Source organism: Anarhichas minor, unplaced genomic scaffold (assembly GCF_050575085.1).
Source record: "Anarhichas minor isolate MPS153535 unplaced genomic scaffold, ASM5057508v1 ptg000029l, whole genome shotgun sequence".
Lineage (NCBI taxonomy): Eukaryota > Metazoa > Chordata > Actinopteri > Perciformes > Anarhichadidae > Anarhichas > Anarhichas minor.
In genome coordinates, this window is record NW_027466475.1 from 1,903,009 (window position 1) to 1,921,983 (window position 18,975).

Genomic DNA, 18,975 nt, shown 5'->3' on the forward strand with positions numbered 1-18,975 from the left:
GCATATATCATAATTTATAGGCTCATAAAGGCATGGTTAATAAAAAGGAACTGTAAGTCTGTTAGCTGGAAACACCTTTTGTATGAAGGCGTTAAATGCAGGTTAAATGTTCTGAACTCTAACTGATCCAGACTTGATGTCAAGAGGATCGGCCATGGATGGTTTTCCCCACACCCCCTCTTAACACTCAGATTAGGTTCTGCTCCGAGGATTTACACACACACACACACTTGATCGCAGTGCTTAGACAGCTCCAGAGACACTCAGCGCCGAGGCTTTTCACCAGCACGGCACTCTCTCTCTCTCTCTCTCATCTGATATATTTCCTGTAACTTCCCGTCTGCCTCTCTTCCAATGCATTCTCTCTCCCACTGGAGGGTTTCGGGTTGCTAGTTGTAAGCCTGGGAAATGTTTGCAGTGTGAATCACAGTTAAAAGCAATCTGCTGGCCTGCCTCTCGCTTCAGCTGTGATTTTGGTTCCAGCGTGAAAACATTTGTGGGGACACGGGCGTCAGCTGGATATGGCGACATGTCATCCTGTGTATCTCAGTCAAAGTGAGCACAAAAGGAAATGTATAAACCAGTTTGCCTCCAGCATAAAGCTCACATTACCGACATTACTTTCAAGTAAAGTTTAATTCCTCCAAATCTGCGTTTTCCTCTGACCTCCCTGTGCAATATGTTCAGAAGATGGCACTCATCAGTAGAAGGTGTGTACCAGAACAACGTGTGACTGAAGTGTTTGCGTACATGTCTGTGTGTCCTATAGGTCCAGTGTTCTGCTCGGAGGTTGAGACGCGTCTGGTGAAAACGCTGTTCACTGGTTACAACAAGGTGGTTCGCCCCGTCAACCACTTCAGTGAAGCCGTAGTGGTCACCGTGGGACTACAGCTGATACAGCTCATCAGTGTGGTAAGAGAGCGGGCAAAAAGTGCACCATATTCTGGAGCCTCCATGTAAAACGGTGATGTACATCCCAACGTGACGTCGGCCACTATTGGACCCCAGTTCCACCGATAACAATAGTTTGTAAAATGTCCTATAAGCACCATTTAATGGCCGACCTCTAGTCTACTCCATACCAGTCACGATTTAAGAGCAGACGTAATGACAGTTTCACTTCACGACTGATGTTAACTTAATGATGTTATGCTACTTGAAGTTAAATATAGGATGGATAATATTCATTTATAGCAAATTACATCAAGAAATAGGCAAACAGGTCCATTCATCTGAGCATCTTATCTATGGTACCAGAACAACAAGGCAGGTCTGAAAACCTCAGTCAATACAAAAAATATTTCATTTTATGCAACGGCCAAACTATGTGAAATAAAAACAGACAATATTCCGCAATGCATTTAAATAGCTTCTGATGGTGCTTTGTGTCATGCATTCATCCAGAATTATCCACACATTTGTTTTGTTGCCAGCAAGTAGCCTTGACCATTGCTTCTAATTATTTCTAACATTAACATTAGCAGTTATGTACACCCAAACAACCTGTGACGTGGCATATGTTTTAACATTAAGGCGGCTGTGACTATCTCCACAACCTTTTTACTTTGAATATGTGGTGTCAAAATGTTTAATTCACATTACAGATTGCCTCGACCATTAATATAATAGGATGTTTGCCTCTGAATGTGCTTTTTTATTGTTACAATGCCACAGATTGTCCATAAAAAACACGAAATAAATGGTTACAAGCGTGCAGGTTGTGTTTTGTCCTGAAATCTCTCATGAAAATCTTACTTGCCTCTGACTGGTTTTGTTTATTCTGTCTTTTTCTGCTTCTCTCAGGATGAAGTTAACCAGATTGTGACCAGCAATGTTCGTCTGAAACAGGTAAATGTGACTGTTGAATTCAGGAAAACCAAAAATATATGCCAACTACACATTTAGAAAATTCCAATGACAATGCTCAGAGGGTTCGTCACATTGCAAGTATGTAGATTTAACAGGATATGGAATAGATCTTCTTTTTATGAATTAAAGTAATGCTCACCTTTAATTATCAACAAAAGAGTGTTTCTACACACAAATTAATGTTATTAAAGTTTTTACCATGTAACACCCAAAATACAGTTATTCAATTATTATAAATCATATATTTTAACAATGAATCTGCTGTTTAATTGACATACTTGGATGTAGTTGCAACTGGTAGCCCATTATGTATTTATATGCTTTTTATTGGTGAATATATACACAAATAGTATCACAAATGAATGATATTTGTTGTGTCAACTAGTTGAAATAGAAAGAAGGGAGGATTTATGACATGGTGACTGCTGGAGGTTATTTGTATTTCTTGTGCTGTGATATATACAGTAGCTACATGACAACTTGTATTTTCACAATGTATTAATTCTGGGAATAAAAACAACTAAACTTGGCTTCATCAGTACACGAGTAGACAAAATTATCTCAAGTTTCCCTGATTTTCACCCCAGCAATGGCTCGATGTGAACCTGAATTGGAATCCAGATGAATACGGAGGCATCAGGAAGATCAGAGTCCCTTCACCCGACATATGGAAACCAGACCTGGTGCTGTACAACAAGTAAACACACACTACTCAAACTCACACACACACACACCTATACGTCCAAATGCCTCGCATGCTTCTCTCACACTCTCCCTTTGTCCCCGTCTTCCTCTTCCTCAGCGCTGACGGCGACTTTGCCATCATCCACGAAACCAAAGTCCTGTTGGAGCACACCGGGATGATAACGTGGAACCCTCCGGCCATCTTTAAGAGCTACTGCGAGATCATCGTCCTCCATTTCCCGTTCGACCTGCAGAACTGCAGCATGAAGCTGGGCACCTGGACGTACGACGGACTGCTGGTCGTCATCAACCCAGTGAGTGTGACTTATATATAATATATATATATATATATATTCACAGGGTTATGTTGACAGATTAGTGTGAAGCTGTGGTTTCAAATACTACAGATCTAGTAACCATCCTATGACTCCTGTCATGAAACTGTAGTTTACAGCATGTAACCCCTGAATATCTTCACCTTTAAGGCCCTTTTCTACTGCGGTGCATTACCTCCTATACTCCTCTGTCTTCTAGGACAATGATCGGCCTGACCTCAGCAACTTCATGGAGTCTGGTGAATGGGTGCTAAAGGACTACCGGAGCTGGAAACACTGGGTTTACTACACCTGCTGCCCCGACACGCCATACCTCGACATCACCTACCACTTCCTGATGCTGCGTCTGCCTCTCTACTTCATCGTCAACGTCATCATTCCCTGCATGCTGTTCTCGTTCCTCACCGGACTGGTCTTCTACCTGCCCACCGACTCCGGTACGTAGACGTATACGGAAACCTGTCCAAAAGAACTTTGACGGTGTGACTAAATAAAGTAGGTTATGAGCGTTTGTAAGTGACACATATTGCTCACATGTGTGGCACATATCAGGTAAGTATTATGAATGTGGAAGCACATGAACTCAGATATTTTCACACCATTTCGGGGGCACTTTCATACATGGAAAACACATGAAATCCACTGGGATGTGCTTGTACTACATGAGCTTGCTATTCTGTAACATGAGAGCATAAATAAAACAAGTTAGTTCATCAGTTTGCCTGTAGAGCCGTAACTTGCCACCATTTCTACTATAAGAGCTGTTTAAAAGTAGCCTGAATGTCTGTCTCTGTGTCCGTCTCCGTGTCTCTCTAGGTGAAAAGATGACTCTCTCCATCTCCGTCCTGCTGTCTCTGACCGTCTTCCTGCTGGTCATCGTGGAGCTGATCCCCTCCACCTCCAGCGCCGTGCCTCTCATCGGGAAGTACATGCTCTTCACGATGGTGTTCGTCATCGCCTCCATCATCATCACCGTCATCGTCATCAACACGCACCACCGCTCGCCCAGCACGCACACCATGCCCGCCTGGATACGCAAGGTTTATACCCGTGATGATTTCAGAAAGTGTTGTGTGTGACTGAATAAAAAGAATGCATCTGTTTGTGTCTCAGGTCTTCATCGAAACCATTCCCAACATGATGTTCTTCTCGACGATGAAGCGTCCCAGTCAGGAGATCCGGCAGAAGAGGTTGTTCCCCACCGACATGGACATCTCCGACATCTCAGGCAAGGCTGCAAATAAATGAATGATACATTAGCTTTATTTGTAAAAAGCTAAATAAATGCCAGGATGCCGTTTCTCTCTGCATTGTACTATTATCATGTTTATAATTAATATGTATTACCACAAGTATGACCTGTCTCTGCCCTGCAGGTAACCCCACCCCCACCAGTGTCACCTACCAGTCTCCCATCGCCAAAAACCCGGATGTTCGCAGCGCCATTGAAGGTGTGAAGTACATCGCTGAGACCATGAAATCAGACGAGGAATCGAACAATGTAAGACAATGGACACAAGTGGTTACACAATAGTTATAAATAAATAATTATATATATGTGTGTGTGTGTTTTATATTATAGTGAATATTATTATATGATATACATTATATTATAGTGAATATTATTATATGATATACATTATATTATAGTGAATATTATTATATGATATATATATATATTATATGATATACATTATATTATAGTGAATATTATTATATGATATATATATATATTATTATATGATATACATTATTATATTATAGTAAATGTTATTATATGATATATATTATTATATTATTATATGATATATATATTATTATATGATATATATTATATTATTATATGATATATATATTATTATATGATATACATTATTATATTATAGTGAATGTTATATGATATATATTATTATATTATTATATGATATATATATTATTATATGATATACATTATATTATAGTGAATGTTATTATATGATATATATTATTATATTATTATATGATATATATATTATTATATGATATACATTATTATATTATAGTGAATGTTATATGATATATAATATTATATTATTATTTGATATATATATTATTATATTATACTGAATTCTCTGTGAGGGTGACATAAATAAGATGTCCTGACGTGTTTATCAAAGTGTTATTTACTGCTTTTTTCATGTTGGAATAAAGGTTAAATATTTAACTGCAAAGTAGTAATACGTGTTTGATACCTTCATTGTTTTGCATTAAATCATTCTGGGATGTTTGCTGAGATTGATTGGATGTGGCACAGCCCTACAGAGAACATGTTCCACCAGCTGCCACTGCTAAATACCCAAATACCGTTGACTCATAGTCAGAGCACTTCAAACACGACTCTCTCTCTCTCTTCCTTCCTCGTCTCGTCTCAGGCAGCAGAGGAGTGGAAGTTCGTGGCCATGGTTCTGGACCACATCCTGCTCTGTGTGTTCATGGCCGTGTGCATCATCGGGACGCTCGCCGTCTTCGCCGGGAGACTCATCGAGCTCAACACGCTGTAGAGGACCCCGACCCATGAGGGGGTTAGGTGTGTTCTCAGGGCTTCAGCGTTCACACACACAAAAACACACACACACACACACAGTTTGAGTTGATCTTTAAATCACCTTCCAATGTGCACGTTGGTGCGTTCACTGACATTGAGGAGAACGCAGTTAAATAGAAATCCATGCATCTCCAGATCTACGTGCGTCATACTTGAAGGTACTCTTGTCTGTTATTTCAGGTGTTTTTGTACAGTGTTTTATTGCTGCCGTTCACTCTGGAGAACATGTTACTACTCTTATGTAAAAGCCATAATAATTCATTTGTTTTTGGCCACTTGATTTAAGGTTTGAGTCAGAGGATTTCCTTAAATGTTAAAACAGACCTTTTAACACGAGAACGTTCCTCATGAGGCTCAACTGAGGATGGATGCTGCACATCATTAGCAAATACTGTCTGTTGATGATGATGAACCCCGACTCATTACTGTAGGTCAGCCTGTTTAGATTTGATGTAGAAGACGTGTTTTATTTAAATCTAACTTCATTGCCAGTTGTATAGCCTGAGTCTGGTTGAGAACACAGTCTTGGTCTTTGAGTGCTGGCGAGATTTATTCCTGTCTGGAAGTTTTATTGTTTTGTTTCGTCTGACACTCACTTGACTTCTAAACGTGTCATTTATATTCATTGTGTAAATATTCATGGCTCAGTGGCATGGGTTGCTTGGTCGCGTGTAAATTCCTCTTGAATCTGCTGTACAGTTCGTTATGAGCTCACTAGTTTTTATTATTTTTGGATAAATGTTTTTTTTGTGGTTGAAAACCAGTTTAAAGTGATCTGCTGTTAACGGTGGACTTTCTGGCGGTATTGAGGTTCATGAAGTTAGACGTCCGTTCGGTACACGAACTGTTGTTCCTTTGGGGAACATGCGGTTAATGCTGATAATAATTGTGTGCTGTGCAGCTTTAATTGTGCCACAGCAAATAAAATGAACTGACATAACAAAAAGAAGCCACATCACAGCTGCAGTGTTGCTGCCTGAAGGTAACTTGATTTATTTTGCAGCTGTGACAAAAAATAATTGAGTTTGGTTTATTAATACAATAAAGTTCTGCTGTCATATTGACTTGACCAGTTGTTTATATAATCACAGTTATGAAGATGTGAAAAAGTGACAAATAAAATATATATATATATAAAAATATATATATATAAATATAAAAAAATATATATATATAAAAATATATATATATAAATATAAAAAAATATATATATATAAATATTAAAAAAATATATATATAAATATAAATATATATATATATAAAAATATATATATAAATATAAATATATATAAAAATATATATATAAATATAAAAATATATATATAAAAATATATATATATAAATATAAAAATATATATATATATAAATATAAAAAAAATATATATATAAATATAAAAATATATATATATATAAATATAAAAAAAATATATATATAAATATAAAAATATATATATATATAACAATAATATCACAATAATCAAAATGTTCTCACTAGTGAGATTCTGCAGCCGGTTTCATTTGGACCAAAAACTAAATGAACCTGTGAAGCGGACATGCAGAGCGTTCAAGAACCACAGCTATGGGCTTCCTCTGTTGTTGAACAACTTTATTAGGCGTGCCATGCGCTCACGTAATGACAACCAGCGTTGGCAGAAAGGTAACCGATAAATCTAGCAGAGCAAAACTAAACTACAAATGCAAAGTAAACGGGTATGAAGAGATTGTGTGTGTGAGACAAAGCAGAATCTGAGACGCTTTTAAATATTAGCGACAGCTCCGTATGTAGAACGTTCACCATGTTTTCATCAACAGCAGGGATACAAAAAAGCTTGTAAACACTTCTTGTACCATCAAAGATCAACATGTGGTCACGGTGTGGAGTCTTTAAATTCATCACATGGATTCTCTTCAACATTCAACAAACCTTTTGTCCAAAAGCACTTTAGCTGCGATGTTCTGATTCAAACGAGGAGCTCAAATTGTTGTCAAATTGTTCTGGGTTGTTGTGAGTTTTTGAGGAGTTCAACAACTAACTAGAAACACACACATACACACATACGCACACACACACATTCACACACACAAAATTAGTGCGAAAATCCTAAATTAAACATTAAAAAGAATATAATGTGTTGTTGGTGTACCTCTTTCAGCATATTTAGGCTGTGTGCGTTTCTAGTTCCAGACCTGTACAACGCAGGTGACACCACATATTTTCATTTGCATAGACACTCATTATTTATTCCGGTTCTATTTAATAACAAAAGAAGAACTTGTTGTCAAAACCACGCCGTGCTGGTGCCGGCCAATGACCCTCCTTAATTCTTATGTTGCTGCAGCAGCTCGACATCGTGCAGAACACACGGTTAACTCATGAAAACAACAGAGCGAGTTACTGAGTGTGAGTGCACACGTTTAAAGCAACAAGAAGAAAACATCAAAAAGAATTATCAAAATCCTACCGAGCACCAACCAGGCCGATACTTCTAAATAGTGATTCCTCGTCTAAATGTTTAAAACCAAACAGTGCAGCAATACTTCAAAAGATTAAAACACAATACGGCCAAATAAATAGAAAGAAACTCAGTGCAAGTGACTTCAGGACATACAGGTAAAACAGTGCATTTGGCAAATGATAGTTTATAATAATGTCACGGAGGACTGAGGTTGGCAATAACCAGAAAGATTAGCTCCAGTCGGTTTGTTCAGAGACTCCTTCACTAACAGCTTTGTTCATCAACACTGACGATGAACTCACGATACTAAAGTAGCTCGGGTTGACACGGCCCACTTTAAAGAGACTACATCTAACTGAGGAGGTTCACTTCTCCTGTGCTGTAAATGAACTGTTGGTGAAGAGAAATGATAAGACATAAGAGCGCAGATGAAGCAGCAGAGTTTAAAACACAATAAAACATGCTGCTCTGCTAAAAACACACGTTCTGAGTTATCAGAGTTCAGTGTTTGAGTGCTGCACACCGTCTAAAGTGGGAAGTTTTAACATAAGTGAAGATAATTTGCAGCTGATAAAAGTTGGCCAATGAAAAAGTTAGACTGCATCTAACTTTCTAACCAGCAAAGAGGCAACAAAGGCATCAATGTAGAGACATGCAGCAGCTGCTCTCTGAGTATCATCGATTCAGCTGCTGATCTGAGAGCAGCAGACGAGCTCGTATGGGGGATTAAAAGACGAGATGAAGAAAAACTAAAACAGTACCTTGAAACCTCGAGGTCCTGAGTGTCTTAAGATGCTTTTTAGTTGATTTCATGTGTTTCTCACAACCCAACAAAACAATAAACAACATCTATGTTCCATACTTGAATTTGCGTCGTAATAATAACCTGTGATATTCAGCTAAATATTCAAACGCCACACTGAGGGGTCAGCTAAATGATGCAGGAATTAAGATTTAAACACGTTTGTGCTGCAACCAGCAGTTCTACCTAAAATCACAACTCCTCATTAACAAATCAAACAGCAGCCGACCGCCTACGTCAAACCTAAAGGAACCTTAAAGGATAGAATACTGGAAAATGAACTAGGTTAGTCACCACATACAGAGCAGTGCAAGCAGCCAGCTGCTCCATCGAGAGACAGCTCTAGGATTCAAACTACAATCATCGATCTGACACCTTCCCGTGAACCGACCCAACTGTCAGGACGTCATATGTCGGCGTCATTTTAGGCAATATCGTTGGACAGTTCTAGTATAATTATTAATTAATGATTCATTAATTCATTTAGAACACACACCATTTTCTGAGCACATCCTCAGAATCTCCTCCGTGTTCTTAGCATGACGGTCTGTTGACGGTGAAAAAAGGACCGTTGACTTTAGACCCCCCCCCCCCCCCCCCCAAATAAAAGCAAACTGAAACAAGTGAGACTGATGTAGTTTTTGGTTGCAAGGAAGAACAATAGAATTAAACTGTTGATGCTTGTCCGCCTATGTTGCATTAAAATGCCACCTGTCTATCATGGCCAGAACCAACACCTGTTGTTTGGACCGGATGAGCAGATGACCCCGGTCCTCTTCTGGACTCTCTGCAACTACGAAGGCTGAGACTCGGTCTCAGGGGGGGCGCCGTGACTCTGCTCTGATTCCACCTCTTCCTCCTCCTGAACCACTTCCTCCTGCTGCTGCTGCTGCTGCTGCTCCTCCTCCTCCTTCTCCTGCTCCTGCTCCTGCTCCTGCTCCTGCTTCTCCTGCTCCTTCTCCTGCGACTGGCTCTCACTCTCTACTTCTTTAGTGGGTCCTTCGTCTTCCCCCAACTCTCTCTCATCTGAGGAGAAGATATGCAAGTAAGACGTGTAGAACACCAGCAAATGAACAGACAGAATAGTGAAGAGTCAGAGAAAGAGTCTCAGGTAATGTGAATAGTTTGCAATGCAGCACATGATTGGTTGTTGGGGGTTAAAATCAGTGGTGAAATCAAAGACAATTTACAGCATTTCCTTTGTTAGGGTTGGGAGGAGTGGAGAGCGTGAGCTGCGTCAGGAACGTCTCTTAAAATCTCCCTCTTATCCAACAACACAGCTTTCAAGAAGATCATTAAAACAGAAAAATGTCTCCGTTCAAATCAAACAAAAGCCCTTTTTCATCATCAAGGCCAGAATCATTGGTTCTTAATGTCAAGCTTAGTATGTTTCACTGTGGATCGAAAAATCTATCTCAACGCAGCACTATCTGCACACTTTAGGATTCAGTCAGAAATCAACTACAGGAGGCGGCTTCTCATAGATGAGAATGTTCTGGAGGAGATTCACACGACACTGAACTGAAATTAACTGGAAATGCAGGTCTGAATGTGTAAAAACTCAGACACGTACTTCAAAATACAAGGTAGAGATGGGACCTAAAATAAGTGTTAGGAACTCTAATTACAACTGTGATTGGGTAAAAATGAGCTGACGGTCGGATTAAAACCACTAATGAGAGCTTTCATATTAAAATGTGCCGAGCTAAACCAATACATCTCGTCTGAATGGGGGTTAAACTAACGGACACAATATAAAACCTTATGCACAAAATACTTCCATGAAGTGACCGGGCACAAACTCTGATCCTTTTAACGTGTAGATTAGAAAGCAAATCAATCCATTAAGAAATACATCTGAATGTTTTGTGCACTCAGTGAAGACCAGATCTGGGTCAAACAAGTGTAATTTCATATTTTAACAAATGTTAAGGATTCAGACGTTAACAGATCAGTTATTCCGTTTCTGTGATTCTCTAAACTTTGCCAGATTGATTTTAATTCTGTGAATAAGATCAACAGTATTTGGAAACAGTGCTGGACCCAGGTCTGGTGAAAACATCCCATTAGTCCTTCAACCCGGAGATCTTTGGAGTGTGATTAGAGGCAGTAGATTGGGATCAGCATTGGGCTGCGTTCTACCAGGTTATGGACTCTACAGCAGAGGAAATGGATCCATTCTGGGGTAATCAGTCTAGATTAAGCCGCATCAGACGGTGCAGAGAGAGGAGGGGAACCTGGACTCTGCAGAGGTCGGTTCTGAGGGGTCTTTGGACTCTGCTGGATCCGGAAACTGTGGACCAAATTCCACGGAGCCGGACCCTTGGCTAGAGGCAAAGTCACACCGTTACACCCACTGGTCACTAGAACGCAACACGGTTAGTGCGCTCACAGCTCTGACAAAAGGAAACGTGCTGAGGAACGTCGACGTCGTTCACCATTCCACCGTTTGTACAAATGACACCAACTAGCATTTGGGTAAGACACACACGGTTTAACTGGTATGCCACTCTGAAAGCTACTTCTCTCTGCTTACTAGTTTGTGTTGCACCACCATGACAACAAACAATTGCCAAACCTATTCAATTGTGTCAACTGACTTCATCTGGTAAAAAATATGAACAGAAGATATTGAGAGATTACCTCATGTTGTATTTCTCAACTCTAACGTTACAGGTTCTTAAAAACTCTGTTGCTTTGTGCAGCAAAGAGGATGGTGGTATTTGAAGGTGGTGGTGTCTCACCTCTGCTGGCTCCTTGCTCACTAACAACTACATAAAGGGTAGAAGTTGACATCGTTAAAGTTAGTGTTAGGAAAAGAATCAAACACAAACTAATGAGAAAAGGTTAACTGGAGCACTGCACTAGAAGCCTTTAACACGAGCGGTTAGGACATGGAGTCAGTGACATTAAGATGCACAGAACGGGGAGGAGACCTTGCCTTGATGGCTGCTTGTCTGTGCATCTGTGTGTTTTTTCCCAGTACCTCCAGAGGGGGGCGCACTCTCCTCTGTGTCTGTCCCAGAACGAGGCGTTGGTCCAGGGGAACGCGATTCTGCTCGCAGCCTCCTCTCGTAGCTGAACTCTGGAAGCCTGGGAGCCTGAGGGCGGGTCTTCCTGGCCGGATTCAGGAAGTAGCAGTACGCACAGCGGAAGGCTGAGCGGGTGGGAGACAGAAAACAAGAAAGAGAGAGATTAGGAGAGATTGTTAATGGAGAGTCTTTCTCATTAAATGTAATGGTGCGTTTCTGTTCTTACCGAGATATTCAAACTCTTCTTTCAGAGCCATGCCGTTATGAGAAAAACACTGCTGGCAGACCAAAGCGTATCTGTAGGAAGGAAGGCGGGACAGAGGCAGATGCTGCTTGATAAAATACTATTGCAATGTTCATTTCATTCAAGGAGTTATTTAGTCAAAGTTAATTTCCATTAATCTTCCTCCTCTAAGTCCTGAAGGCAGGAGAAGTACATGCATCATTCTGCTGCTATAGATTCCCAATCTTATAGGTGTGTGGGGTAGAGGAGGTCCGACAATGACTGAGCACCACTCCCTTGTGGGGAATCTGCAGACTGCTAAATGATACTATGAGTTTGGGTGAAAGTTACAAGCTACTTCCACAAGAGGGGGTTTTAGGTCCAACCGAAGGGTGTTCACCTGTTCTGTGGTCCGTCACCGACCAGGTATTCAATGACTCGGTCCACGGCTCCCCGGTCTTTGGGCAGGATGGGTCTTGCTAATGGAGGACCCGGTGGGTGCATGCCTTTAAGAAAACAGATGGGAACGAATACACACACAAAGAATGCATCGATCTTTTTAAATTCAGAAATGTTACATTTCATACAGATTCAAGGCTTTACATTTGAGTTCACAGCCTTGCTGATCTCTGTTGGCCTCAATACAATGTGCCATATGCACTCATAGAAGCATTTATGACAAGATGCAATCAAAGGCTTTTCAACCTACCTACTCCTGGTATAGGAGAGCAGGGGGTCCTGGGTATTGCCCCCTGGAGGACAGAGGCAGACAGAGCAGATCTCTCCGGCGGTCCTCCTGGAGCTGAGAGAGAGACATGTTCTGTAAGGAGAGCAACACGGGACAAAGACACAGACGCAAGTCTACAACAACTAAGCCAAAGGAAACTGGGCTTTCTGTTCATTCCTGTTGCCTTTGACTTAGTGCTTCGCGCAGAATCGGAGAATCTTCACAGTCGGACAGAGACCTGTAGTATTCCTCGGTGAAAGAACACAACTGACAAGCTCTCACTGTCAACTCACGGCGCTGTGTGGGTCCAAACTGTGATATTCCATCACACTTGATGTTAAGTGTCTCTGTGTGCCCCCTTACCCACAGGTGTGCCCCCTGGTCCCAACATGAGCCGCGCTCCAGGTGGGAGAGCCATTGCACCCGGGGTGCCCATCGGCATGGGTCTCATTGGCATCCCTCTCTGTCGGATCTCTGCATAGAGGACAGGAACAATCACAGAATTTGGTCTTTTTCTGATGCAATTTGTATTTATTCGTACTTTTTGTAGCGGTCGTCGCTGCACACCTCTGGCCTGAGCTCCCTCAATGCCACTAAACAAACTTTAAACGATGCTTTATCTTTTCCTTGTGTACTGATGCGTCTCATACCTTGTCCTGGCCTGGGAGTCATCTGAGGACGCAGCGGAGTCGACTCCAGCTCCTACATCATAGCAGCAAACAGAACCAACTAAAGTCAACCCAAACAACAAAAACAAACACTAAAAGATAAAACTAGAACAAAAAGACAACGGCACTCACAGCTTTCTTCTTAGCGTCGGGATCAAAGCGTTCCAGGATGAGTTTAGCGTTTTTGTACGTCTCCGTTTCCATCACTTCCTCCAGCTGGAAACACAAACGAGGGAAACGGTCATTTTAGCACTGAATTGTGATCCGTTAAAACACAGATGAGCCCTGGAGATAAACTTAGCCGGAATCATTTTGTAACTAGCAAAACCTAAATGATGAGAAGGGAAACTACATTAAGGAAACATTAGGAGGCAGCTGCAATGAACACGTAACAATTGTTGTGGCAAGAAATATTACTTTGCATATTGTTAAAAAAAGACAACATTTTGCACTTTAACGTTTTGAACAGTCACACTCCCTCACCTCATGACATCCAAACTCTCTTTAAACAAGTCAGTAAAAGCCACATGTATTAAATGCTGAGTGTGAAAAATGTGGCACTTACAATCTTTTTTTTGGAAACCTTCAAATCTTCCAATTTATCATCTAAAAAAGAGACAATAATAACAGTGTGGTGAGTTTAAGTCTGCAACAAGAACAACAGGTTATAAAACCTCTAGAAAAATGCTAAGTCAGAGTGTCATTTGGTAAAGTCATAAAATGAACCAAACCCTGAAACAGTTGTTTTGTGTTCGCTGGACTGACAGACGGACAACTTACTGTTTCTCTCCGTGCGTTTGGAAAAGAGAAAGACCAACAACTTCCTGATGAGCCACACCCTGAGGACGAGGGAGAAGAAGAGAAGCAGCGGTTCTTAATAATCAACTTCAGAGTCACTTTTCAACTAACATTAAGTCACTTTGCACACTGTACAGTTTCTCAAAGAAAACACCATGCACACAAGGAACAGGGTATTAAAGGAACACGAGCACTCACAGCACAGGGTAGATGAAGAAAGGCAGGGCCATGGCTATTCTCTGGAACCATTGTTCAGGTAGGTAGAGCCAGTACACGACCAACGAGGTCATCAGGTACAGGGCTGACGAGTAGAAGAGCAACCGGCCGACCCACAGCTGCACACACATACACACACACACAAACACCACGGTGAGAGAGAAGAAACTGCAATTCAAGCACATCTGGGATGTTTTGCTGACTCTACCTTTTGCAGACGATGGTTTTTGGCTCTGAACTCCTCCAGCTCTTTAATCTCCTGCAAGGGAAACGTGGAGGTTTAAAGGTTATTTAAACAGTGAGCAAAGAAGCTGAAATAATGATGACGTTGAGGTTAGAGTTCACCCATTGGGAGTTTGCAGAAATCTATTTTCTGTAACTTTAAATTCATTTTGGGATAGTCAAATATGAGTTCCAGGTTGATGAAACAGCGACAGGTTTGTGGATGTTCCTGCACCATGTTCAGTGTGATCATCCCGTAATTCAATCATCCTGCTTTTGAGAAAGGCCCCCGATTGATTCTATAACTGTACATAATCACTGTGAGAAACTAAAATGCAAACTGGGCATGATAGAAAAACACAGAGAAACTGAATGACTAAGAAAGACACAAACCAGATGCAGTGTTTAGTCGGTACCTTGTCAATGTTCTCCAGCTGCTCGACTGTGGTTGGCTTGGTCTGGATTGAGGATAAAGATCAGAAAATCATCATCGGGTTCATCAGACAAAAGTATCAGCGTTGCTCACAGTCAACAGATTAACAACTGATTGATGTAATCAATCAACCCCGTCACTGTAAACACATGTACTTGTGACTAATCAAGGGTCAGTTCCTGCTTCAATTAAATATCTTGGCTGACTGTCAACAAAAGAAAATGTAACTTCACATTTCTCTACATCTGTGTATTCCTCTCATTATACTTTTTGCTCTCTCTGAAAATTAAAGATTTCAAAAATCGAGGGTTGCACTTTGTATTGCTCACCAGCTCTGTCTGCCTGCCTGCCTGCCTGCCCCTTTGACTTCTCTAGTATGTCTAAAAATAGCAGATGAATTTCATCAAGCTCGGGTTCAGGGTTCACTGTGTCGACAGTTAACACAACCAAATCGTCTCAAATACTCAAATCTACTAAGATTCAGTGTCCGTGTCTTTTGTCTCACTTTTTAAGGCTTGTGAAGTACAATAATTGTGTTGCAGAGGGTCAGTCTTATTGACTTCTGTCCATTTGTAATTGTTGCTTGTATATTTTGGAACTGATTTTATGAATACTATCTGACGTACTGCATAACTTGGCCCCATGCTAGATTTCAGCCCTCCTAAATCTTTGTAATGAAAGACAACTCTATTCATGTCGGTCACAGCTCTCTGTTTATATTGTGCCATGTTAACTCCTTGATTTCACTTCAACCTGAAGTGGTTTTTGGTTTTTAAGATGTCTTCTTACCCTCCATCGGGATACCAGGGCCCCCATATCTGTAGATTACAGTCGTCTCCTCTTTGGTTCACTGTGGAACAGAAAGTCTCTGTTAAACCACAATCCTGGCTCCAGTTAAACAGTTCATGCTGCTGATGTTAAACACCACATTTAAGCCCTGCTTTGACGTTAAACACTTACGTCATCACAGGATTTAGCAAGCTGCTGATAGAGAAACTGTTCACAGTGGCTGCTATCGTTGTTGTGGATTTACTAAAGAAATCTTTGCCCTCATATAACTTATTATAGAACACAACATATTCTGTCAAGACCTCGCATGTTATAACTTATAGCTGTTTTCAGGCAAATGCGTTATTTAGCATTGTCCTTTCACATGAGACAATTAGGCTAAACTATAACGTTAAGTAAAGAAATGGTTAGTTAGTACCCAGCTGTCAGCACTAGAATGTAACCCTACTGTCCTCAATCTGTCTCTCTGTTGTCACCTGTCTGTCTGTCTGTCTGTCTTGAAATTACCGGTTGACCCTCATCTACATGCATGCATGTCTTTTATTGTTGTTTAGCTGGGTCTGACTGACTGACATGTGATATATATATATATATATATATATATATATATATATCTCACATACTCTGCATGCTTTTATGTTTTGTGCCTCTGACAAGGATGTTTTTTAGTGTCTAACAATGCAGCATAATCATGTCTTCAGTCCATGTTTATATTTAACATAGTTATCCCTCATTTCATTTGCTTTATGTGTGTTGAATTGGAGAGCCTCTGTGCTGCATGTCTTGTTAGTACTTGACAATGCAGTATAAGAGTCTCCTGAATGATGGTACTACTAATATTAATATGCTCACATATTATATATTTATAACATATTTTCGTTATATTCTGTTTTTAGGTTTACTTTGTAACATCTGTCCCGGGACTACAGATGAAAAATAGCCTCTTGACTAACTCTGGCACAGTTACAGCAATGTTTGTTATTAATGTGCACTGTCCCTTATCAAATAAACCCATAAAGCTAGCGTGAATGCTAACGTTGATGGAGCTATAGCTAACGGTAGCCGCTCTATTGAAACATTACGTTATACAATCACCTCTGTGCCAGACAGAGAGGCCTGTAGACTTTACAAATATCTTTGGTGTGAGGCAAACAGAAACGCACCTAAAGTGTAGCTTAGCTTTAGCTAAGTTAGCATATGTTAATGTAACTGATAGCTTAGTGCAACAATAACAACAGATTAGCATCGTCACGAGCAACACGCTGTCGTTTAAGGTTATTCATCCTAATTAGGGCTTTTCATTTAAATAAATACTTACATTAGTTGGTGTTTAAGTGTTTATGCTAGCCGGCCATTTAGCCAAGTTGGTGCAGAAACTACAACACTTTCGCTGTTACCTGAACTGACATATCTTCTTCTTTTTCTTCTTCTTCTTCTTCTTCTTCTTCTTCTTTATTTTCGGCGTCTTCTTCTTCTTCTTCTTCTTTTGCTCTTTATGGCGGTTGGCAAACAGCTCTCGGGTTCATTACCGCCACCTACTAATCTGGAGTGTGGACTACGGAGACCCTCTCTAATAAAGAAAACCAAACCAAAATATATATATATATATATAAATAAATAAAATAAATAAAATAAATAAAATAAATAAAATAAATAAAATAAATAAAATAAATAAAATAAATAAAATAAATAAAATAAATAAAATAAATAAAATAAATAAAATAAATAAAATAAATAAAATAAATAAATAAAAAATCATCAGTGAGTCTTTTCTCACACTCCACATTGAATTATGGGATTACTGCTGCTGTTCTACCAGTTTTAGGGTCTAAAAACTGTATAAATATGTAAGTAATTGTAGCAATTCCTCCTGATGTATGACTTGAAGATCTTACAGTTTCCTCCATGTTCATCTCTCATCAGTTCAAGGAGGCCAAGATCAATTTCAGGCTGTTTTAAGATGCAAGTCACGTTTTTCACCACTAGATGTCGCACACATTATATTATGGCACGTGGGCTTTCATTATTCAATGCATCGCTCAATGTGAGCTGATCGGTGGGGCAGAGAATAATATGTTTCAGTTAGTCAGGTTTGTCACTAAACTGTGATGATATCACATCGTAAATGAAACAATTAATTGTAATCTTGTCATTGTTATGCATGTCACAATGTATTTTTAATTTCATAAAATCATCTGCATTGTAATAATTCAACATTACGTTTCCTTTCCAGCTAAACAGCAACAACTGTTAAATGTATGTTATGAGATATTCTGACAACAATGCCTTTCTGCAATGTGCAGCATTTTATGACCAGACAGCACATGGTTCAGGCTGCAAAACCACATATTTATGGTTTTCATTTTGTAGGTTTTCCTTTTAGTAAAAATGACTTATTCTACAAAATAAATGTAAACTGCTGAATGTCACGCACCAAAGCAAATGAAGGCCCAGCTCAGCCCCGTAAACACGCATGTGTTAGTGTTTCCACTGCACTGGACATGTTGTGGAATCTCTCGAATATTCAGCAGCATTTTCTCAACTCCCAGCTGAGCTGTTTCGGATTAGGCTGCAGTGTGCAGAGATTTGGCCTTCAGCTTGAATGCTCACAGCTTCCTCTGGAGACCGAAGAGTTATGAGCCTAATAAAACTCCCCCCCCCCCCCCCCCCCCCCCCATCTCCCCCTTTCTCTCTCTCTTTCTCTCTCTCTCACACACCCACACAAACAAAGCACAAACACATTATGTGTAGAATAACCGATGAGTAATCTTGATGCTGATGTTATTTCCGTTTCATTAATCCGTAATAAATTAAATACTAAGATACTAAATGAAATGTGGGGACCTTTTTTAATCTTTATACAACTCTTCCAAAAAAGTAGGCCCTAATGTGTGTGTGTGTGTGTGTGTGTGTGTGTGTGTGTGTGTGTGTGTGTGTGTGTGTGTAAGTAGTGGCCTGGGACAAATGGATTTTGCAAAGTCACACTAAACAGTAATCACATCATCTTTGATTAAGGCAAGATAATTAACACATTTACTTTATATGTATCTTATTTTGAAAAGCCTTGCGATTATAAGAAAGCTCGGATGAATTTGTTGATTTGCACACGAGACCCAGGCTGTTCTAAAAATACACGT

General features: G+C 40.0%; 2 protein-coding genes across 5 annotated transcripts; one reads left to right on the forward strand and one right to left on the reverse strand.

The window, feature by feature from the left end:
* Positions 1-521: 521 nt before the first annotated feature.
* On the forward strand, positions 522-5,475 carry LOC142964041 (acetylcholine receptor subunit alpha-like). Its single transcript, XM_076104160.1, is given in 10 exon segments — positions 522-555; positions 770-912; positions 1,804-1,848; positions 2,457-2,566; positions 2,672-2,867; positions 3,088-3,325; positions 3,705-3,928; positions 4,002-4,124; positions 4,165-4,389; positions 5,300-5,475. Coding segments are annotated over 10 exon segments (1,467 nt in total). The 3' UTR covers positions 5,429-5,475.
* Positions 5,476-7,063: 1,588 nt separating this feature from the next.
* Positions 7,064-17,359, reverse strand: lnpk (lunapark, ER junction formation factor). 4 transcript variants are annotated; one of them, XM_076104110.1, is made up of 16 exons: positions 17,236-17,359; positions 15,839-15,899; positions 15,033-15,074; positions 14,603-14,653; positions 14,377-14,513; positions 14,161-14,219; positions 13,946-13,986; positions 13,513-13,596; positions 13,363-13,414; positions 13,076-13,186; positions 12,695-12,787; positions 12,386-12,491; positions 11,989-12,059; positions 11,717-11,887; positions 10,968-11,057; positions 7,064-9,756 (listed from the first exon to the last, which is right to left on the reverse strand). In XM_076104110.1, the coding sequence occupies exons 2-16, from the start codon at positions 15,863-15,865 to the stop codon at positions 9,524-9,526; spliced, it is 1,368 nt and encodes a 455-aa protein (XP_075960225.1). In that variant the 5' UTR covers positions 15,866-15,899; positions 17,236-17,359; the 3' UTR covers positions 7,064-9,523. The 4 variants fall into 4 exon arrangements, with proteins under 4 accessions (XP_075960225.1, XP_075960226.1, XP_075960229.1 ...); XM_076104111.1 differs by having other exon boundaries at positions 17,157-17,320; XM_076104114.1 differs by lacking the exon at positions 10,968-11,057 and having other exon boundaries at positions 17,236-17,358.
* Positions 17,360-18,975: the final 1,616 nt, after the last annotated feature.

What these genes read in the sequence shown, in the direction of transcription:
- lnpk (XM_076104110.1), bottom strand. Translation starts at nt 15,865, where the DNA reads ATGGGGGCCCTGGTATCCCGATGGAGG. An exon ending in AGGTTTCCAAAAAAAAGATT is followed by an intron (nt 13,597 to 13,945) that starts GTAAGTGCCACA and finishes TTGTGTTTCCAG; the next exon opens with CTGGAGGAAGTGATGGAAAC. An exon ending in GAGTGCGCCCCCCTCTGGAG is followed by an intron (nt 11,058 to 11,716) that starts GTACTGGGAAAA and finishes CTTTGCCTCTAG; the next exon opens with CCAAGGGTCCGGCTCCGTGG.